We start from the raw sequence: 23,103 nt of genomic DNA, 5'->3' as shown, positions 1-23,103 counted from the left end.
GACTTTGAAGCCTGGAATGCTGAAGTCACTAACAATCTTATCTCCCTATCATTAAGTGGCCCTTACATTATACGTGTGAGTCACCACTACCACCCCCATCAGCTGATTACGGTGAACTTTAGTGAAGGAATTAGGATCAGAGGGCTCCAGTTATAGTAAGTCATTCGGTTCACTTTCCTTGTAAGCACTAGGCTTCAAAACCCCATGGTAACAGGAGGAAAAAAAAGTTCCATGACTACAACTGTAGACATAGAACAGGTACAAAAGGGTCATAAATATGGATGTTGTAAGGTCACCTCCTCAGAGTCTCACCTGTAACGTGTATGTTAGACCTCTATCTGTGAGCATGTAACTCTCTCAAGCTAATGGACATTGTTTCTTAGAAATGTTTTCCTTTGCTTGCTCATCTAGATGGGCTAAGCCTGGGTCCCATGAGGTTATACAGGCTGGTAAGAGTGTTCCTGGGTTGGTTCCCATTTCTGTACCCCATTCAAAGCTCTGTAGTAATGGGCAGACAGGCAGTGGTGGAGAATCCCAAGCTGCTAAGGGAGATGGTACAGTTTAGTTAGTGTGAATGCTGGGGTGTGTAATCTGGTCCACAGAGGTAAAGCTACCCATGTCTCGAGCATGCTGGCCTGAGAGATCTTTCTCAAGACTCATTAAAACTCTAAAGGAAAATTAATAATCTGAGCGCCCATACTTTCCCCCAATGCAGTCATCCCTCAGAATCCTCAGAGAATTGGTTCCAGGATCCCCCTCTGACAAAATACTCAGATAACTTACGACCCTGTATAAGATGATTTGCAGACCTCTGCATGTCCACCTGCACTCAGTGAATCTGTCTAACACAGTGCAGATGCTGTCAGCAGGTGCTATGATCACAAGGCTACAATGACAAACATGGCATCTGCACATCTTCAGTACAGGTGTCTATTTTTTCTGTTGTTTTTGACCAATGGCTACTTGATTCTGTGTATGCAAAATCCCCAGGTTTGGACGATAAATATGTTTTCTGTGTAACTTGTAGAACTTTTTTTTGCCTAACTTTTTTTTCTCTCGTGCTAAATATATATATTGGTTTTTTTGAGAAAGGGTTTCTCTGTTGTAGGCCTGGCTGCTCTGGAACTAGCTATGTAGATCAGGCTGGCCTTGAACTCAGAGATCCACCTACCTCTGTCTCCCAAGTGCTGGGATTTAAGGCGTGCACCACCACTACCTGGCACTAACTATATTTTTTAAAATATAATGGAAAAGATGTGTGTATGTCATGGTATATTGATGGATAGATACATTAGGAAGAAGACACATCTTCATTCACTTTTCAGAAAGTTCCAAACAGTGGTAGACTCTTTTATAAGTGTGTGAGGCCCACATATAAGTAGATGTTTCTTTTCCTTTGTTTAGTACCTCTTGGTAGCTGTTGAATAGTCTCTCACAGAAAAATGGGATCAGTGAAGGAACCACAGGATCTTAAAGATCTTGTAAGAGGAGGTACCATCCAGAAGAACAGGCAGCATGACTAACAGGTTCTTGAGTGGACCCACCAGGAGAGTGCACAGTGTTGAGTCTTGAGCTCTAAGCAGTGGTTCTTTTAGTCTAAGGCCATGTGGGACTGCCCATAGCCAATAGGCCTGGAGTGTCCTTTGTGCAGAGACTAGGAACAGCTTTTGCGGGCCTGCTGCTCTTCTCCACGTCCCATGCTGTGCTACACTCTGGAATGGCGCTTAGTGAAGCAGTATCAGTTTAGCTCTGGGGCACTCTGTCAGCCCTGCTGGATGGACAGTCCCCGAGCCCACTTCCTGAACAGACGAGACAACCTGCTGTTTTCTCCTTGTCTCTTATCGCCCCTTGTCATTAAAGGAGAGGCCTGGTGTTGACTTCAATCTTTGCTATTCTAAAGCAGTCCAGGGGAGGAGAGGGAAATGCCCAGCCACCTCCTCCTTGTACTGCTCTGAGGTTCGCTCTCTCCTTGGGTAGGATTAAGCCAGGAGTAAATTCCGGCATATGAGAGCTAAAACTACACAGGTCGTCAGAGAGCACTGCAGGCTGGAGGGGGGGTGGGGACATTTGGGGGACTCTTCAGGCTACTCTCTCCCTTTTCCTCCATATGCCCCTCCCTGCATGTCTAGAATCTTGGTTGGGATGTGCAGTGCAACGTCAAAGGCTTCCCTCAAGTTGTGTTGTTTTGTTTTGTTCTTAGCAGTTCTGTGTTTCCCAGGAAAAGCTTTACCCTGAGAGGGAAGCTTGCCTCCTCACTCCATTAGCATAAAGTCAGATCAAGGACTTCACTCATTGGCATTCTTCTATTCCCATGGAACCTAAGCTAGTCTTCAATTTCGCTTTTCTTAGAAAAACAGGAGGGGAAAGTGAGTATTTTTGTGCCACTCACAGCTCCATGTCTTAAATTCCTGAAGATGTTTAGCCAAGGTTTCCATCGGGCTAGGTTTTCCTTGGTCATATCCCTGTCTATGCACCTTCTTGTCTATGGTGCTCAAAAATCAATTTCTTTCAATATGTACATAGAAATTTAACAATATCCTGCCAAGAACTCTTATGTTCTTAAAGTCTCTGCCCAACCAGATGTTCCTACAAACCTTACCACAAACCTGCCAAGGAAACCCAATCCAACTTGTAATTCAATCTAAATGTTATAATTTCCCTGAATCAAACTTAGAGAAAGGGGAGAAAAAGAAATGAGGGTGTGAGCTTAGAGTTATCCTGCATGATCCAGTTTAGTGTACTGACGGGACTTAATTTGTGTAAGAACAATCAAAATCACATCAGGGGAGAAAAGGAACCTGTGTGGCGGAAAGGTGTCTTGTTATCTTGACAGCAGTGCACAGGGAGCCAGAGATCTCACAAAAGTGGCCTCTAATTAGAGGAGACAATAATGGCAGGGTGAGCCCTCCTTTTCTGGATTGCGTTAACTGCTGTGGGCTCAGGAACTGGCCTAATGACTTCCCCGGGACTTGGTCTGGCGCTTTATCTATCCACTATAACAAGACCAATGGCCAGGAAAGCCCGAGATTTAGTTGCAACAAAACATGCTCTCTTCTCAGGCTACGCTTGCATCTCCATTGCCGTAAAAGCTACCATGTCTGGGTGCTCCCGCTGCAGGACAGCTCATAGGGGCAAAGGACCTGGTGTCTGTGGAGAGAGCTTGTCTGCAGCCCTTCTCTGTTCCTTGTGCTGTTTAGCTGCTGTAAAATGCTTAGTTAAGCCTAATTGAATTTGACAATAATAAATTACATATTGAAACTGTATAGTTCACCTAAGGAATAGCAGTGAAAATGGCAAAACACCAGAAGCCAGATTTAGGAAATACCATATTTACATTAAAATGCTTTAAATTTTCTTAGAGCTTTGTTGCCTGTTTTTTTTTTTTTTCCAGAAAAACTCCAGACCACCCATTTCATGAAGTTCTTTGTAGAAAATCTGTAGAAACTCTACATAAAATCATCACTTAATTCCAGGCTTGCCTGTGTTGTCATATGGTAGTGTATGCTCTGTGGAGAACCAAATAATTCAAAGTGGAGAGCAGTAAACATAAACTCATTCTTTTCATTTGTTGTTAGGAACTGCTTGGCCCTATTGGAGGATTTTGTGGAAGTTCAAATGTCTTAAAAAGACTCTCAAGTATAAAAGGAGTTCAGATCATGGCATTTCTTTCTCCCCACATCCGTGTGTGAGCACAGCAGCTCCGGGCTTCCCTGCAGGAGTCCACCTCCCAACCCCGACTTCTCTGCGGGTCAGAGGAAATGATGTTTAAAGGAGCATTTCCTGTCTGCCCTCCTGTCCAGCACCGTGTGCCTTCACACGCAGGCCTTGTCATGCCACCCCTGAAGTGTGCCTGAGCCAGGGAGCTTGTAAATGGAACAAACCATTGGCCAGATCCCATGGTAGAATTTTTTTTTTTTTTTTTGACACAGGGTTTCTCTGTGTAGCTCTGGCTGGCCTGGAACTGGAGATCAGAGATCCGCCTGCCTCTGTGTGCTGGGATGAAGGGCACACACCACCATCCTCAGTTTAGTAACCTGTTCCCATTAGGACAGTGAAGTACAGAGCACACCGAGTTGGTGGGGAGGAGAGCCCAGTGGTACAGCACTTGCCTAACGGGAGGAAAAGCTGAAGAGATCGAAACATTTTGACTAGCCCATGTTAGTAGCACCTGGCAAGAAGAGCCACTGTTTTGTTCTGGTAGGACCACGTGCTCTCCCTTCCCAGGGCCTCTTGATCTAATTGGCTTTCAGGGAGACAGTGTTGGCAGAAGGCTAAGGAAGCTGCTAGGCTGCAGTCTAAGAGAGGGCTGCAAACTAGATTGGGAAGTTTAGCTGGGCCTGTCTCTGGTTTCAATGAAATACTTTTACAGCGTATTTAGTAGTGTCTGTTGCTAAGTTTTTGAAAACCATTTTTCTTTTTTCTTAATTGTAGTTGCCTGGTTGTTTTTATATTATGAGCTACTTGTAGAAAAATACAGGAAACATAATTACAATACAAATCTCCCTTTCCCAAGCCTACTGAGATCATTTGAAACCAAACTGAGTTTTAGGGCTTTTTTTAACTGTATGTTCATAGCCATGAATTGCATCCATGCTGTGCTGGTTGATTTACTGCCGGCGGTATGTGAGTCAACAGTAACCATGTTCTCCTGAAGCTGAGGACTGAGAGGGGCGGGTGGACATTGCTTCATGACTCCAAACTGCACAGCTTCCTCTGGGGAAAAAGAAGGACTATCCTTGTGTGGCTTTTACACTAAAAGAGAAGCATTGTAAAAAGTATATACAAGTTTATTTAGGGAGAGTAAAGAGAAATAAATTACTTGATTTGTTTTTCCACTTTCACTGGCAGCTCCAGGTAGCACTGTGCTAAAAATGCTAATTACTAATTCTTGTATCCTACCTTTCCTGGGGAGTCTGGAAATGGGCTTTTAGGCCAGCAGAAATAACTTGCTTCACTTTGGTTAACACTCTGGGGAGGAAGTGGGTACTTCAGCATATTGTGAAATGCAAAGCCTTTGGGAATTTGATTTATTCAAGCCTAAAAAGCAATGATGGATGATTGAGAACGAGAGTCCCTGAATGTCCTCTGCTAGAGTAAAGACTCAGGCAGGGAAATGGGAACCCAAATCCAGACCACCTTGCTGGGAATGCCCAGGTGAGCACCCCGTGGGAAGCACAAATATTGTACCTAACACTCTGGCCTACTCATCTGAAATCCTGAACAAAGTGCCTTTGGCTGCCGAGTGCAGGAGAGGCCTTTTATTGCAGCTTAGTTATCTGTGGTTGTCACTCAGAGCAGCTGGTTCACTTGTCTAAGAGTGCACAGCTAAAATACAGTATCCTAATAATGTATCCATTATAAAGATCCCCTTTTTCCCTCCTGCCTTCCCAGTCCCTGGTTATTTTGTATCTCCGCATATGCAGCAGTAGATGCACTCATATGAATATACCTAACTGGCTTTTCCTGTTTTTCCCTTTCCTCCCTCCTTTCCTTCCTTTCTTCCCTTTAAACCCATCTTGAAATGCCCATTAGTCTCGAGATCTACAATAAAGAACTGTATGAGGGTGAAGACACAGGATTTTCATCTTTACCGTTTCCTGTTAGTTGCCAGTCTTCCTTCCAAAAGAGTATCTTAAATGAACGAAAGTGAACTGCTCTTGCTAGATATCCAGGAAGCTCCAGTACGTTTGTGTTCCCCTCCTCATAAAGTCAGAACTGAGCAAGCAGACCAGGAGGCTTGACCTCAGCAGTATATGTTGGTAAGGTACAGTCCTGGGCTGAGGCAGTGGTCAGCAGTCTCCTCTAAAAGCAGCCTTGAAGGGGCATCTGGAGGTGAGAGGAGCTAGAGAAAGAGCCTGGGCTGACCAGAGGTCTCAGATGCACAGGGTCTGAAACTGAGGTTTCCGTGTTTGTCCCATGAGTCAAGAAAGAAAATCCCTATTTTCTAAGGAAGAAAGAGATTATAACAGACCCTCTGCAGTAGCCGGAAAATGAAAGTTTCGGTTTTGGAGTTTGTGGGTGCGCTGCTGGCTGGCAGAGAACTGTCTTCACCTTAGCAAAGCCAGAGCTGAGCGGAGGCTACTCCAAGCTTGTGCTGCCTGCCTGCCTGCCCTCCTAGGCTGTCCCAAAAGCCAGAGACCAGAGGCGGGGTTTCCGCTGACTCCAAATCCAGGACAAGATGCAGGAGGCAGGAGCAGGGCAAAGGCAGTAGACCTAAGACCGGACCTGGAGAAGTGTGGATTCTAGCGACCAGACCCAGCAGATGGGTCGGAGTCCTCCAGGTCTTGGACCTGGAACGGCCATTGTGCAGCGAGCTTTATGTCTTGGACATTCAGACTTGATTTACCCCTGACCTTTGCCGAGAAGAGCAGTATTTCCAAACAGTTTTCCCAGTCGCCCTCCTGACAACTTAAATCGGATCGTATCTTACCTGATGGGACAGATTGGGAAAGGGGTACTCCACAAGCACACCTCATCTGCCCTCTCTCCGCAGGACTTTCTGCAGGGAGACTGCTCCAAGGCGCAGCAGAAACTGAACTGGAAGCCCCGCGTTGCCTTTGACGTAAGTTGTGTCTCCAATGGAAGTTCTCACAGCTGTTAGCTGTGAACCCTTGCTGGTGGACTGCAGTCAGGCAGGAGACCTTTCAGAGCCCTGGGAGGAGGTATTGCAGAAGAGGGTGGCAGAAACCCCGCCCTCATCACCCACTCTGGATTTCGGTTGCAGGAGCTGGTGAGGGAGATGGTGCAGGCCGACGTGGAGCTCATGCGGACCAACCCCAACGCCTGAGCACATCTGCAAAGATTCCGAGGCATGGCCTATCATGCAGAGCCAGCGAATCAGAGTCCAGCCACTCCTGTGACCATCGACCCTTGACCTCCTGTGTTGTCCCCACAGCTAAAAGCTGGGTTATAAGTTTGTAGGCACCAGGAGGGGACACTCCAGAGCTAAGGCCACTTTGCTTTTGTCGAAGGCCCTTCTGAATGGTTTTGGGAAATCAAGAAGTGTTAATCACATATTCATTTTACTTGAAATTATGTCACTAGACAACTTAAATTTTGGAGCTTTGAGATTGTTTCTCTCTTTTCTTATTAAATGATCTTTCTATGAACCAGCACTAACAGAGTTGCTTTGTGTGTGTGTTTTCCAGGTTATAATGTAGGCAGGTTATGTCCCCAAACAATAACAAAATCCACTGGTAGGGATGAAATATTACTTGGTTCCTTTGGAAAAGCTCCTGTTGGGAAGACCCCTAGCCTGAGCTGCCCTCAGCAGAGGCCTCGCTAGCTGTCTGCCTTGGACATACCTATCCCCTGTTGAATTGAAGCATTCACACCCCTTCTGATCTCTGCTGATTTTAATTAGAACCACTGAGCTCTCACCCCCTCAAAAAAAAAAGGCTCATGAAATGGGGTTACTAAAAGAAGAAACTTGATGATAAGTAAATATTGTTGGAACATTACAAGTGAAAGTCCCTGGGCTACCCAGAAGCCCCCTAACCTAAGCCTCTTCTACGGCCTTTTGTACAGTATTTATTTCCAACCTCTTCTCATTGGTACTAGGTCACTTTTTAAACTGAATTTTGACTCATTAATTCAATCCAGTGCCTGATATATACCAGACATTATGCTGATGCTCCAACCCCATCAACATGAGCTAGAAGTTCTGATAAAGAGACTTAGAACCCAGGATCCAGCTTCACTGAGTTTATTATTTAGAATTCTGACTACAGGCCTGCATCTCTGAGCTGTGCACTGCGCAGCTACAGGTGACACATAAGTGCACAGAACACCCCCAGAAGGCCAGCAAGGATCTGCTTGCCGGTATACACTCTTACATGAAATAGTATTTTGGCCTAGAACAAATTAGGTCAGGACTCTTCTCCCCCTCGCTCCCCTTCCAAGGAAAATAAAATAAAACTTGAGCGAATGGCATTCCAATCTTTGCACATGCATGAGACTGAGGGTGAACTATTTCCGAATGTCTTCGCAGGCAGGTTTACGATCTGGGGGAGGACTAGGGCTCCAGGGCTGGTGCGGAGAGGGCTCTTTGTGGAGCTCTCTATGCTGGGAGAGCTGACTGGGGCAGCTTCAGCCCCCATGAAGCAGAACTAGGGCAGCCAGGCTGGCCCACCCGGTTCTCAGAAGCCACCCCAAGAAGAGCCTGCTGTTTCTATCCCCAAATGGGATGCTGGTAATTGGAAGCAGATGGTCTCTGGGAGGTGGAGCTTGTAGGACTGGGAAGGCTGGGGGGGGGGCATACACACATGCACTGTCATACATGAGCATGCATCGTCATCCACAACCTAAAACATACATCCACTCACATATACAGATTCACTCACAAACATGCCATCTCACACAGTGTCGCACACAAATCTTGCAAACGTACCCAGAAGTCTACTGTCCCATACACACTCTCAAGTCTCACAGCTAATGCTCCTTGGCCTTGACCTTCATGCACAAGCCTCCTCTGACCACCTAAGTCCCTCATTGAGCACCCACGAAAAGCCATTCCAAAGGCCTGCAGGCCTGCAGTGTCTAATTCGGTGTTTTGTGGCTCTCTATCCCAAAGCCATAATGAACTCCTTAGGGTGGACCAGGAGAAATCCTGGGCAGGAGTTCCGTGTGTCTCCAGTGAAGCTAAATGGGCATGAGCATGGGTTTCTGACCGAAGACATCTTTTTAATGGCGACCTTGTCTCTCTCATCTTGATTTCAGTCATTTTTGTGTGTCCCTCACACTCCCCCTCCCACCCCACTCTGTAAGCATTGGATTTTTATGTATTATAACACCTCTACAAGCTTGGTACTATAGTCAAAACTAGGAGAGTTATTAGTACTCTCAGTTATGCCAGAGGCAAGTCCACATTTGTTCTTCAGAGAGAGGTCAAGCGCTTGGGCACCTGGGCACCACTGGTTTAGTGCCCTTCAGACTGTACGACATCTGCTGCTCTTTGCCTTTAGTGAGCTAGGCCTGTCAGCTTCTGTAACTGTATATGGAGCAGGCAGAGTTGGGGCTGCCAGTCTGAAGGGAAGGTTGGCAAGCAGTGTTTCTGTGGGAGAAACCTAAACTAAGGGAAGGAGTGTGCCTCGGGCGAGGGGGCACATTCCAGCAGAACTGCTTTGGGCTTCTTTTCATTGCCCTTAATCACCTTCTCCAGAGCCAGTCTCAGAGCCCCACAGAAGCCTGTCAGGGGGCAGGCTACACACGAATGCCATCTTCCCTAGAAGCGGTACTGTCAACTTTCATTTTAAAATAATTCCCTGGGTAATAGGGGTGTATCTCGGTGTGGAAAACTTGTCTAGCGGGTAGGCTGTCAATTTATACATATAACACCACTAAATAAAGAAAAGACCTTACCGATATCATTTAAAAACAACTTTTCAGTCCCATCACAAAAGGGGAGAAAAGCATTCAGGCATCGTCTTCATATTTGGGGATTAAAAACGGGCAGTCTATTTAATTGTATCCAAATTTACTTCTTTCATGTCTTCCAGGATCTTTGTTGCAGTCTTAACCACTCAGCAGGCACCATGGGTGGGGAGAACTTCCACCCAAGTTTTACACAAAGATTGTATGTTCCTGTGCATTTGTCTTACAAGAGATCAACATGTCCCATCATGACATCCGTACCTCCAAAAACTGGAGTTTTTCCTCACAGAGAGCACTGAAAACTTTCACAAGTAACAATAACATCTGAAACACACTGCAGTTCTGGGCGCTAGGCCACCCCCAATAGCCCTGCCTTCCCACAGTCCAGTGTCTGCTGGGAGCCCTGGAGACTAAGCCTTGAGGTCCCGTGCTTCCCTAGACCTCCCATATACTCATCTGGACTACATGCAGCAAGCATTCAGAAGATGTGCCTGACTGTAGCCACTGGAGCTGAGCCTTTGGCTGCCATTACAGGGTGATGCTATGCCCTTCCCTCCCCACCCCATCTGACAGGTTCCTCCCTCCAAATGTATTCAGAGTGGACTCTCTCCCAGGAACTTTACAAGGTCCCACTCCACCCACCTTCTATCACGACCTTTCCTCTTCTCCACCAAAGGATTGTCACTGAGCAGACCACCTGATCTTTCTGGCTGACCCCTTGCCCTGTGGCCTAATCCCCTAATGTCCATTTTCCAGGGCCAAGGAGTTTTATGCTGCCAGTCAGTGCACAGTGCCAGCTGCCCCTCTGGCCTCTGAATTCCTGGGCCAAGGTGCCTGCTCGGCTTGTGTGCACCCATCTGTTTGCTGTTGAAGAACAGCGACCTGCGGCCGTCCTCTGCTGATCACCTCAGATCACGGAGGTTCTGAGTCTCTTGGTTTCCTAGCTGTGACCTAGAAGAGGGAGTGGGATGCAGCACTGGGCAGGTACAACCAAAGGTTCCTGGGGATGCACCTGTCCAACCTCACCCCTCGAACTCTACAGTCCTAAACCCGCAGAGGAGAGGCAGTGAGGAAGCGCTGTCCTTCAAAAGAAAAGAGCCTTGACTGCTAAAATACGCCCTGTCCTAGACACCAGAGAGAACCACAGCCTCCCAGTCAGAGGCAAAAAGCTGGGAGGCTTGGGAAGTCAAATGAAAACTAAGACTCCACCAGCCAGACTACTCCAAGGGAGGCACTGGGCCCAGGCTGACCAGAGAGGAAGCAGCGCAGCCCGAAGTCGGACTGCAGTGGCGGGCCATGGGCGAGGGAATGTATATTTGGAAGGGGTCAGGACCTCGACTGGAGTCTGGCTTTTTATGGCGAGGAAGCTGACTGGGAAGGGCCTTCTGGCTTTCCTGTTGTGCCACTTTATCCCCCGCCCCCGTCCCTCCTGGCAGCGCTGCTTGCTGAGTATGATTGCCTGAGAGACAGGGGTGGAGGTCTTTTCCCTGGCTTCGAAGACCGGACTAGGGACCGAGGGTTAGTGACCGTGCCTGTTTGGGGAGGGTAGGGCCTACCCTGGAACCAGCGGACAAATACAGGAAATGCCACATTCTCCCACTGTCACCAAATACATTTGCTGTAAATCACTTTCCTGCACCTCCCAGATTGTCTGGATGCTGAGCCTGAGTGGGTCAAGGAGGCCTCATAGAGAGCTCCTTGGGGGTCCAGTGGCGGGGGGGGGGGGGTTCAATGTAGCACCTAGTTTTTTCAGAAAATCTAGTACCCATCCAGCACTTCGCAAGATGCGCATCTCCTAAGGCTCTCGGCAGGACACTTAAGAGGAAGCACTGGCTGCCGCGCTCCTCTCTTGCCATCACTAGAGTCCTTCCGAGGCAGTATAATAAACTCATCTTTAAAAGGCAGCAAGGACACCTCTGGCTCCTGCGCCACTGCTTCTGGGACTCCGGAAAAATCTCCCAGGCCCAGAACACATGCTGCCTGAGAACTTTAGGCGGGCTGAGCCCAACTTTGGGAACTGCTGCTCAAACCGGCCTCCCGGGCAGGCTTGCCGAGGCTCCTCTCTGCAGCTTGCAGCGCTGATTTTGCCCAACTCAGAGGTCAGTTTTCATCGCTCCTCTACCAGCAAATTTTTTAAAGAATGCGATCGCAGCCTGAAACCTGTATGGTATCCCTGATGGCTTATGGGCCTGCAGCCATTAGGGACGCCTGCACAGGAAGGGAAGAAGAACCCGAGTGTTTGTTTGTTTGTTTGTTTGTTTTTTGGTTTGGTTTGGTTTAGGTTTTTGTTTGGTTGGGGATTTTTTGTTTTGGGCTCTGTTTGTTTTGTTTTTGATAATGATGGAAATTCGGAGGGCTTGAGAGTTACAGTCAGTCGCTAAATGTGCTGTTTTTCCTGCATTTACCCTAGGGTAGAAAATGGAAGGATGTCTCCTCTCCTTTAAATCCTTCTCAAAGCCCTCTGAACACTTCCATTTCCCAAACCAAACCCCCCTACACACACACAACCAAGACTCTTCCTTCCTTTATGCTTCTTTACACTGAAACGCCAGGCCTCTGCGCCCAACCCTGACGATTCACCCACTGCTGGTCTTATGCTCACAAATTGCTCTTCCATGCCCACTCACATAGGTGAAGCTATGTTCACTTAAGGGCAAAGGACCGACCGGCTTGCCTACAGTCCCTTCTCAGGAGCCCCCTACTGGGGCAGCTGGAAGAAGTTTGAAAGACTACTTCAAATGAGGCAGACCATCTGCAGACATGGAGGGCCCTGGGCAGTGTAGAACAAAAGGATGCTCTTTGGGAGAAGACAGGAAGAGGCTATTCTGAGACCATAGAGCCTGCAGAAAGGTCCCAATGACTTTCCGAGTCACTCTCAAACCCAGGCCCAGAAATTTTGAGCTGGAAACAATGGCAGGCCCAATCTCAAGTCATAGCAGCCAGACCTCCCCTCTTAAGGACAGCTCCAACCCTCATGTATGTGGAAGGAAATTCCAGATCCTACTGCATTGCCTATAATACGCTCAATATGCTACAAATTTAAAACCAGTGAAGGAAAAAATCAAGTAAACAACAAAAAAACTAATATAAAACAGAGTTTCTTTGGAAGCAAGGTAAGATGGAAAAGGAGGCAATAAAGGTCTGAAGCTGTGCTCCCTGTACCTTATTTTGGTTTCCAATAAGATGGACATGGTACATTTTGCTCAATTTTCCACCCCTAATCACGTTGAGAACCTTGGATGGGTTTGGGAGCTGGAAGTCATTTAATTGGGTATTGTTCCTTTCTCGACCTGATTTGGATGCAGCACCTGCCCATCCTGTTCTCTGGGCCTGGCTCTGTCCATACCCAGGCACTATCTAGGGTCATATCCAGCCCACCACCCAGAAGTCTTAGTGGAGGTTGAGCAATGGGCACACTCGAGGCGGTACAGGCTGGGAGTGCAGGTGACACACTTTGGGGACCCAAAGATTTTCTATGGAGAAAGAGGAAGGATGGGATAAGCTGACAGGGAGACAAAGGGATAGTGACATAAACACACAGAATCAAATGGTGTATAGAAAAGAAGGTGTTGAAATAAAGGGGTGAGGAATTCGGCCCAGAGAAGTTCCAGCTGTGACTGCAGAGCCTACACAGCATGGAAAACTGTCGGGAGGTGGGGAGGCTTTGAGCCATAGTATCAGTCCGGATAGAAGAATCCAGGGCAGTAGGATTTCTGAAGCTGCCAATTGGTCCCTCTGGCAAATTTCTGTGGGTTTCCATTCCTGCCAAGTGTCCACTATCTGAATATATCAGATTTCACTTGCTGAGGGCCTGGAGCTTCTGGAACCCTCGTCTCTGTGTCTGGTCCTCAAGCAGTGGTCCGAGGCCTCTGGAATGTCCTTGGGTCCCTTCCTCTCCAAGCCCCAATCTCTCTGACTGGTTCCATCATAGTCTGCCCTGCCTGGCCAGCTTTATTACTTAGTCTCATCAATCTTACCCACAACAGGCTATTTGTTTATATACTGGTGGGAAAAGCTAATGGCTTCATGAAGCAGTCATAAGAGAGGTAGATAGCAATCAGAAATGAAGGCCCTATAACACCACTCAATATCCCATGGTCGGGGCTTTAGAGTAGAAACTCAAAGGTTCTTCTCAATAATTCAAGATGAGGGAAAGAAGAAAGAGAGAACCTGTTACTCCAACTATTCTTTCTCGGATCCCACTGACAGCCTCAGAGGACATGGTTTGGGTACCTAAGGCCTGGTAAGTAAGGTTTCCTCTAGGCCTTCCAGGGCTGCCTGACCAGGTGGCCTGAACCAGCAGAGTCTGGGGCCTTGGGGTTTTATACCACTCTGACCAAAACATATGGCCCTCTGCCTTAAAGACAGAGAATCCCAGTAACCAGAGTGGGAGGGGGCAAAAAAAGGTGCAGCGTTCTTCGCCTTTCAAAGTTAAGGAAGCCCAAAAGGGCTGTAAGACACTCCAGAGGCAGAAAGCAGCCCAGTGCTCGCTCACAGAGGACCAGCACAACCGAGCCTTATTACACTGCAAGCATCTATTATTAATGACAAACTGCGTGGAATGATAAATTGTAAAATGCATGGTTGTTTGCATGCAGCCTGTTGAAAAGAGCCTGCTAACTACGCTGTCCTGGAAAACAGCACGTGTTCCTACCACATGTAGGATGCCAAATGCAAGATTTTACATGGCGCATACCACGCTGGCATTTGTGTAAGAATCGCTAAGAAAATAAATGTCCTCTGTTTCTCCTTTTGGGACAAAATACTATCCTAACGATTTCTACAGAGACAGCTTACAAAATGAGCGGACTTGTCACCTGGATACCGCATGCTACCAGAGGACTAACACAGCGTAATTTCCAAGTACGCTGGCTATCTGTTAACTAGCAAGCAGTTTTTGATAGTTTTTCTTACTTAACAGAAAAACTGCAAACCAACCTTAAAAGCCACTAAGGAATAAGTCATCCCAGCTCAAAAAAGAATGGCAGAAATAGTTTCTTTCTCTTAAATTAGATGTGAAAGCAAGTGTATAGACCATAGAAAATATTACACATGACTATTTTTTTGAAATCACAAGTAGCCCTCTTCTTCAACTAGCACATGATTCAGAACTACTACAGCGGCAACTCTTGCAGTAATAACAATGTGTGTATAATACAAACACCTTGCTAAACATAATATCTTCCATTCTTAATTTTTCAAACCTCCAAACAGAAGAGGAAGCTCTCCTTCAGACACTGGGAAACATCGGAGATGCTGCTGCAGCGAGGGGCTCCTCGGGAGCCACAAGCTCGCACAAAACCTGCTCCTCCAGCTACCTGACCCAGAAAAGGAAGAGCACAGGGCACCCACAGAACGCCACTCCTAGGAGCCTTACATTTGTTTCCCTCCCTGAACCCTGGTACCACTGCAAGGGCGACAAAGCTCGGGGACAGACAGGTTTCCCTTGGTCGCCTGGGCCTGGGCCTGGACCCGGCTAGCTGCGGCCTAGACGACCTCGGGGCCGCCAGGCCTAAGCGGAGGGTCGCAGGCAATTAGATCCGAACGTGCTGAACCCCAGGCACCCTCCTCCCGCCTCAGGGGTCTGTGGCTCAAGTAAACCGTGTCCCTGTCACACTCCGCCTTAGGTCGCAGGGTGCGAGCAAGGCCGCCTGGGGCAAGTAGGTGCGGCCGGGCCGTGGCTGGTCCATGCGGCAGAGCTCGTGGGCCTGCCGAGGCTGCGGGACCCGCTGTCACCCGTGAGCAATGAAGTGACTGTGACCTTTCCACCCGCTCCGGGCTCCTAAACACACGTGTGTCTCCAAAACAAAGGCGGCGAGCAACGAGAAAACAGGAGCGGCGAGGCCGCGCGGGCAGCCAGCTCCAGCCGCGGGGCGAGGAAGGGAGCGGGCGCCCCGAGGCCATCGAGGCACAGCTCCCGCCGCCGCGACCCCGGTCCCCGGCGCCCCGCGCTCCAGCCCCCGACCTTCCCACGACCACTGTGATAAACTCATCCAACTCACGCTCGGGGGCGGGGGTCTCTTTTGACGCCATTTGCCCCACAGACTACTTATTTCGGGAAGAGGCCGCGGAGACGCGAGCGGGAACCCGAGGGCGGCGGCGGCGGGGCGGGGGCGCGCGGGGGAGGAGGAAGCCGCTGCGAATGCAAACAGAAGCCGGCCGCCGCAGCGGGTAATTACAGCTCATTAGCTCAGGAGCCTTCCGGGCCCCGAGCGGCGTCCCGGAGGTCGGCGTCGGGGCTGGACGCCACTCCGAAATGCGCGGCCGCCCGGAGGGGCCCAGCCGGAAAGCCAGAGGCCGGCCGCGGGTCTCCACTCGCCACCCCTAGTCCAAACAGATGAAACGGACGTCCAGAGAACCGGCCTGCCTCCTCCGGTCCGGTCTTGGGTCGCTCGATTAAGGGGACAGGGCCACCGGTCACCTGCTCAGGTCTCCCGCAGGCCTAGACAATCCAGCTCAGGCAACCACTCTGGGTGTATTAATTCCCAGCTCCACGCAGGACTCCCCAAAGAAGAGTTGGATTCCAACTCCTAGAGATTTGTAAATAGACTCAACCTTCTCCCCTTCCCACCCCATCCTCTGAAAGAGGTAACCTGAGGAGGAGGGGGGGCAGCCAAGGCACTCAAAGCTAGGACAACCCAGAAAACACTTCAAGTCGCAAGTAAGGCCAGCCCCAGCCGGCCAGCCCGGAGGAGACGCCCTGCCAGCGCCACAGCGAGCTTCCCTGGCTATTAGGTTACCGCTCTGAGCGGCGGGAACCGAGAGAATCAGAGGCCACGTAAGGCAGTTTTTGACTGAAATTAGAGTGTATTTATTTGCAGCAATCCTTTAACAATGATCAAATTTTGACAACAAGCAACAGCAATTACTGCTTAAGTGTTGCCTCTAGATAGGAGCGGCAGATAGTAACCTGCTTTATCTCGAAAACAAACTGAAGGCCTGAATGTCTGTAATCAAACCGCCATCTCCCCAAGTCTGATTGACAGGGCAGATCACCCTAAGATAATGAATTTATTACATTTCCTGGGTTATTTACAAAAGGGGGGGGAGGGCCAGTCCGGATTGCCCCCTAGGTTTAACTGTAAATTAACAAGAAAAATTGGTTTGAAAAGAAACCACCCTAGACAGATGTTCTTTCTGCCTTCTTACTCTCCCTTCTGCTTATTGCTGTAAATGTTAAAAAAATAATTGTCCTACAAACATATCTTCTAAAAGTTTCCCCAGGATTAAATATTCATTTCCAACCCACAGTATATTTATATTAAATCCTTCTGTGTGATACATGAGGAATTGAAACTGTGGGCGAGTTATGTACATACATTTTAAAACTAGTTTACTTTCCTCTTACAAAGGAATGAAATTAATAGAAAAAAATGTATTCGGCATCTGGCTCACAGGTATGTATAATACTCACTGCAATCTGTGTGGGACAGGAAAGCCAATACTCATCTGAGTATCTTGAGGCACATCTGTATCTCTGCGCACAGGTACCACTGTGGTAACCCATGCTGCTGATTCATGAACTTAAAATTGCCAAATCATGTTTTGTACTGAGGAGTATTTGTTCATATGCCAACTCAGATCTGTTTAGGAAATTATCTTTTTAATAGCCACAAAGCAAGCTGACTATATAGTACGTTTTGCAAAAAAAAAAAAATGCTGTAGAAAAAAATCTAAACAAAAAAAATGCTTTTAGCGAAATTTGACATGAACTAGAGGAGGTTTTCTCCACATCTCAGAGATCTGGCAGAGGCTAGCGAACTCTACAACTTCTGCTCTGAAATCTTTTCTTTATATTAAAAGCTGTATTAAAGTATCCAGACATATTGGTCTTATTCAAACTGAATGGCAATTTATTTATAAACAAACAATGGATATGATCAACAAAAAGAAAAGGATGATAGAATGAGATTAATACAGTTTCCCTTTTTATAACGAGAGAAAAGGCACATTTTAAAGTTTCAGGAAATTTAACTTTAAAAGCTTTTGGAACACTTTCTTGGTGTTTGGTCCGTAACATCCAACTACAAATTAAAAATAAATTACTATGTTGCAATTTACATTTAAAAACAAGTCCATGAATAAAAAGAAAGCGATTTTCATAAACAGGGACTTCCCCCTTATTTCGACATATGATAAAATATTATCTTACAGGTGAGAGACAAGACGAAGGATCAGGAAAGTCTCTGAACGCAAGAGGAAACTTACGTGGCATCTGCAGTAACCTGTCCTTTAATAAACCATGGTTTTGCTGTCTGTACAAAATAGTTTACCGTTTTGCTTACTTAGATAAGGCATAGTGGAGGAGGCTCTGCATTAATCTTTAGAAAAATAGATTTTCTTTGAGCTGGTGAGTTGAATTTCAGGAGAGATTCTGTTCGCTGGTGTGATGAATTTTCTCAAGTTTTAAAATTTGTATGTTTTTAGTTTCGATTTTGCATTGCTGGGTTCTTTTACTGTTCCTGCTATGGGGTTCCATTCCCTTTGGCTCTGAGGGTTCCGGGGATGGGGTCAGAATTTGCTACAGTCATAGACGAAAGCCCCCGACGTGCGGTACAGAGACTGGCTGGTAGGAAAAGCCATCTGACAGCTACTATTACCATTCACCGGAGAGTTGTTCAGCCCTATCCTCTGTGACTCGAACATCTCCCGCACCGAGTGGAAGTTCTGCTGCTGCCCAGGATAGCCCGCGGCCGCCGCAGCCGCCGCCGCGCTCGCCAGGTGACCCAGGTCTCCACCTGCCTGGTTCAGGTACCACGAGGTGAGCCGGCCTTGGTGGGCAGCTGGATGGTGGCTGGTCTCCTGGCCACCCCCTCCGTGACTCAGGGATGAAGTGCTGCTACTGGTGACTGGGGGCAGCGAATAGTCAGGCAGGGGGTCGTCTACCGCCGCGCTGCCCGCGCCTCCGGGCGGGCCCTGCAAGTGGCCGCTGCGCTCGCCCGCCGCGTACAAGCTCATGGCCTGAAGATTGCAGTGGTAGGTGCCCGTGCCCCCAGTACCCCCGGCACTGCCACCGCCGCCGCCTCCGCTGCCGCCTCCAGAGCTGCCCGCACTGGAGCTCTGGCTGCAGGGGGAGCTGTAGAGGGAGCTCTGGCCGGGGGAGTAGGCGCCCAGTGCCAGCGGGGGCGCGATGCCCGCACGCGAGGACCCGGTCGCCGAGGCCAGGAGGCCTGAGCCGAGCTCCGCAGCCGAGCCCTGGGGCGACCCCCGCAGCGAAGTCATGATGTTGTCCACGCTGAAGCCCTGGCTGTGATGCGGCGGCGGCGCGGACTGTGGAGGCTGCGCGGGTTCCGCAGTGTCCAGGCTGAGCGGCCGCGCCGACGGCAGGCTGCCCGGGGGGCTGCTCCCGCTCGACAGGCTGCTGCTGCTGCTGTCGGGGCTCTCGATTTTGGGCACCGTGGCGGCGCTGCCGCTGCCTAAGGCGGCAGCCGGGGACAGGGGCTGGGGCGGCGAGGGACACGTACCGTTCTCCGTCTTGATGTCCTGGATGCGCACTGGCGGCGGCTGCGGCCCGGGAGCGGAGCCCTCGGCCTGTTCCGGGGGAGCGGGCGCTGGCTGGCGACCGGCCTGTGGCGGCGGCGGTTCCTGGAGGTGCAGGCGGCCCTTCTCCTCCTTGTCCTTCACCGCGTCCTTCTTCTTGAAGCGCCGCCGCCGCCGCAGGAAGCTGCCGTTCTCGAACATGTTGTAGGAGTCCGGGTCCAGCGTCCAGTAGCTGCCCTTGCCCGGCTTCTTGTCGTCGCGGGGCACCTTGACGAAGCACTCGTTGAGCGAGAGGTTGTGTCGGATGCTATTCTGCCAGCCCTGTTTATTGTCCCGGTAGAAGGGGAAGCGGTCCATGATAAACTGGTAGATGCCATTCAGGGTGATCTTCTTGTCCGGGGCATTCTGGATGGCCATGGTGATAAGAGCGATGTAGCTGTAAGGCGGCTTCACCATGTCCTTGGGCTGCGGCTGCGGCGTGTAAGGCCCGTAGGCGCGCGCCATGCTGCCCGGGTACTGTTCAGCATGCGCGGGGTGCGAGTACACGCTCATAGGGGCCGGCATGGCGGTGTAGCCGCCCCCGGCCGCCGCCGCCGCCGCGCGGTAGTAGCTCTGCTCGCCGCCGAGGTAGGGCACCACTCCCAGGGAGTTGGGGCTGGACACGGAGTAGCGCGCCTGCATGGCCCCGGCTCGCCGCCGCCCGGCGCAGCCCGCTGCCCCCCACCCTCGCTCGGGCCGGGCCGCGCCGCACCGGCCACCGAGTCCGAGTCCGAGTCCGGGCCGCGCCGAGCTGCTGCGGGCCCCGCCGGGCGGTGTCTGTCCCGGCCGCGATCGCCTCCTTGCGCCCGGGGCCGTTCGGCCTCTCCCAGCGCTCGTCTGGCGCCTCGCACCCCCCTCAGTTCCCGCGCGGGCAGCTAGGGAGGGTGGCTGCGCTGGGAGGGGACCGGACGAGAAGCCTCAAGCCGCCTCGGAGGAACGCGCAGAGCAACTTCCAGGCGCAGTCGGGACAAAAAAAAAAAAAAAAGAGAGAGAGAGAGACAAAAGTTAAAAAAAAAAAAAAAAATCCAAAAAAACAAGAAGGCGCCCGGCTCGCCACACTGCTTGCGCCTTCCAGGAGACACTGCTCGGGGCTGCTGGCGAAGGCGGCCAAATAACCAGGGGCGGGGGCAGCGCGCCGGCCGCCTTCCCGGGCCCCCGCGTCACCTTTTCTCAGTCTCTTGCGCCGGCCGCTTAAGGAAGCATTGGGAAAACTTCTGAACTTTTGAGCATCCGTCACCCAGGCGAGGACTTTTTTACGCAGTTACATTTTTTTTCCGGGCAGCGGAGCCCCGCCCCGCCACGGAGGCGGTAGCCAATGGGAGGCGAGAGCCGCCTCTGAATGAGCCAGAGGCCGAGCCCTGCCGGCCCGCTCCTGGCGGCTGGAGGACCGCGGGGCTGACCACACGCGCGCCGGCTGCCAGGGCCCGGCGCCCGCGCCCCTGCCCGCAGCTCGCGATCGCTTCTCCCATCGCACCCACCCACTCGCTGCCAAACACTGCCCTTCACTCCCTGCCATTCTTGGGGCTCCCATTGTTCCCGCAGACTGTCTGAGTCCTCACCGGCCCCAGGACCCTTCTTGTGTCCACTGTTCCCAGGCCTCCACTGAGCCCTCGATTCTCTCCTGCACAGGATCTGCCTCAATCCTTAGTCTGTCCGGTTTTCTCCATAGCCCGGGTTTCCCGGGCCTTCCCAGGCCTCCGCCTGTCCCCTGGACTCTCCATTCTGAACATCCCACCGGTTCTCTGCCGGCAGGTTCTCTAGTCCCGCACTAGGTTATGAAGGTTCAGTCACAGCTGCGGGGTTTCCAGTGAGGAAGAAGGCGATATTTCGATGCCTTGCTCCACACCCTAGTCACAGTAAGAGGAGGGGATAAGAAACCTCCTGAAACTTTAGACATTTGTTAAGCTGATAGATTGTGTAGGCCACATTGAGGAACAAGGGATTCTTGGGCATTCCAGGACTTAAAGGAGCCGGAGAGTTCGGGCTCCGAAGGACTCCAGAAGTTTCCTCGGCAAACCACGCGCTACCCCTCTGTCCTGTCCAGCACAGTTTGGTTGAAAGGGCCAGTTAAGTTCAAAGGACTCGGTGACATTAGTAGGCGTGATGATGAAAAGAGCCAGATAAATATGTCCAGCAGCTTAAAACTTGTCCAAGCCCCCCTCCATCTCTACCCATCCCGGGGCAGCTGTCTCACAGAAATAGTCCGTGCTAGGAAAAATGTTCAGAATTGCACCTACAAGACGGCTCAAGATTATGAGGAGATAAGCCCTGAATGCCCCTTGATATTCCCGAATCTACCTAAGGTCTGCGCCCTCTGGGTGACTGGAACGGGGTGGGGAGGAGATGAGAGGGAAAAATGGAGGATCTGAGAGGACCGGCCTCCCTCTGCCTGCAAAGCCACCCTGCATTTCAGCAACAGTTGCAGAAAAAGAAAAAAAAAACTGGCACGGAGCGGACACCTGGTCCTTTACTAGAAGCAGGGGGGATGATGGGTTTGAGAGCCAGTAAAGAAGTGTCTGTGAGCACTTCACACCTCGGGCCCTCTGATTTCTGGTCATCTTTAACTCAAGGACTTGTTAGGCGTCCCTTTTGGCTTGCCAGCTTGAATCCTCCTTCCTTCCCTCACTTCTACAAACACACACACACACACACACACACACACACACACACCACTGTAGCTCCCTTGGTAGATGACAAGTGTGCTCATTTATATAGTAGAGACAGCTCGGTGTTGCTTAAACATACTCATACAGACAAGTATGTGCAATATCAAAATGGACATTTATATCAAGGAAAAGGAAGACCTGTATTTCTAGAACTCTCTGTCTCTGTCTCTCTCTGTCTCTCTCTCTCTCTGTCTCTGTCTCTCACACACACACACACACACACACACACACACACACACACACACACACACACACCCCTGGAGGCAGTTGCATCCTAGCCCCCAGCACATTTGGGCTCACTTGAGACATTGTTTCCAGACGTTTGCAAGACCAAGGCACTGTTGGATGGGGGGGGGGAGTACGAGATTTCTCAGCGGACAATTAGGAATCAGTAGTTAATTCCTAAAGGCACTTGGACCGGGAAAGAGTGTGGTGAAAGTCCTGAGCCTTAAAAACTAAATTTGTATCACCGCTGGCCTCACCAGCTGTGGCTTTCAGTTCTGGGTCCGACTGAAGCTGGAGCACAATTAGAAAGTGATCGTCCTCAACACCTTGACATTTGTTTTTTAAGCTGTGTGTGCAGAACCGGCTGTGCGGGGGCCATGAACGCAGCTTTTAGCAACTTGTTTGTTTTCCGTATGTGGGGTTTCCACATTCCAGCGGGCGGGGTTCGGCAATAGACAATGTGCTGGACTACCCTCCTCCCCCCAAGTCCGGGGCTGCTCCTCCATCCCCAGCCCAGAGAAGTGTAAACAGTTTGTCCTGTGAACAACAAATCTCGAACAGCAGTGGTGTTCTCTGTTGCCCTGCCGGCTTTGGGTTTAAAAATTACCATTGTGAAATTAGTATTTGGTATACGGGAGGGGGGGGGGTTCGGTTTTACAAAGATCAACTTTCCATGGTTCGGCTCTGGATATTCGCCAGGAAAAGATATTTGCATTTGGTTTTTATATGCTTACTCGGAAGCAAACCTCCAGTGAACGGTTTGATTGTGTTTCAAGCACTCACTATTTTATTATTGTTACTGGCTGTTGTTTGAACGTGAAGATGCTGTCTTGAGGGGTGGGGTTCGAGTTGAAGTTGGAGTACCCCTTTTCTGTTGTTCCACGAGTAACCACTCTACAGCCTCCCCTACAATCCCTGACTTGATTGGAAGAAATACCCCAGAACCCCTTGGGCATCTTTTTTGACACCTTAGGTACGGCAGCTTGAAAGTCCCCGCAGGCGACAGCGGTAATGAATGTTTGTCGGAATGGTGGCTGGGAGCAGCCGACCCCCACTCCCTCTCTGACCCGCCAGGAAAGGTTACAATTCCCCGGGCCCACCGAAGGGAATCTTAACTTTGGGAAGGGAGCATGACGTCACGGTAATGGTTGAAAAACAAGGCCTCTGTGGACCCCTCCTGCACAAAAACACAGGCAAGCGGGATGTGGCTAGAGCTCCTGGAATGCCCAGATTGGAGACGTGGTGACACCACAGGAATGGGGAGTGGGGCCAAGGGCCAGCAACACCAAGGCGGGTCACCAGAACCTGGAAAAGCTATTTT

At 50.1% G+C, this 23,103-nt stretch overlaps 2 protein-coding genes across 2 annotated transcripts in view; one reads left to right on the top strand and one right to left on the bottom strand.

Moving 5' to 3' along the window:
• Window positions 1-7,108, top strand: part of Gmds (GDP-mannose 4,6-dehydratase) — a 537,005-nt gene extending 529,897 nt beyond the window's left edge. Inside the window, exons 10-11 of the mRNA XM_005355009.3 lie at window positions 6,494-6,562; window positions 6,725-7,108. Coding sequence (XP_005355066.1) covers window positions 6,494-6,562; window positions 6,725-6,787 — 132 coding nt within the window. The 3' untranslated portion in view covers window positions 6,788-7,108. The remainder of the gene's footprint in view (window positions 1-6,493; window positions 6,563-6,724) is intronic.
• Window positions 7,109-17,202: 10,094 nt separating this feature from the next.
• On the bottom strand, window positions 17,203-20,097 carry Foxc1 (forkhead box C1). Its single transcript, XM_005355008.2, has one exon. The coding sequence runs from the start codon at window positions 19,531-19,533 to the stop codon at window positions 17,884-17,886; it is 1,650 nt and encodes a 549-aa protein (XP_005355065.1). The 5' UTR covers window positions 19,534-20,097; the 3' UTR covers window positions 17,203-17,883.
• Between the last annotated feature and the right edge of the window lie 3,006 nt (window positions 20,098-23,103).

Source organism: Microtus ochrogaster, chromosome 16 (genome assembly GCF_000317375.1).
Source record: "Microtus ochrogaster isolate Prairie Vole_2 chromosome 16, MicOch1.0, whole genome shotgun sequence".
NCBI lineage: Eukaryota > Metazoa > Chordata > Mammalia > Rodentia > Cricetidae > Microtus > Microtus ochrogaster.
This window is presented reverse-complemented; position numbering and strand designations above follow the sequence as displayed.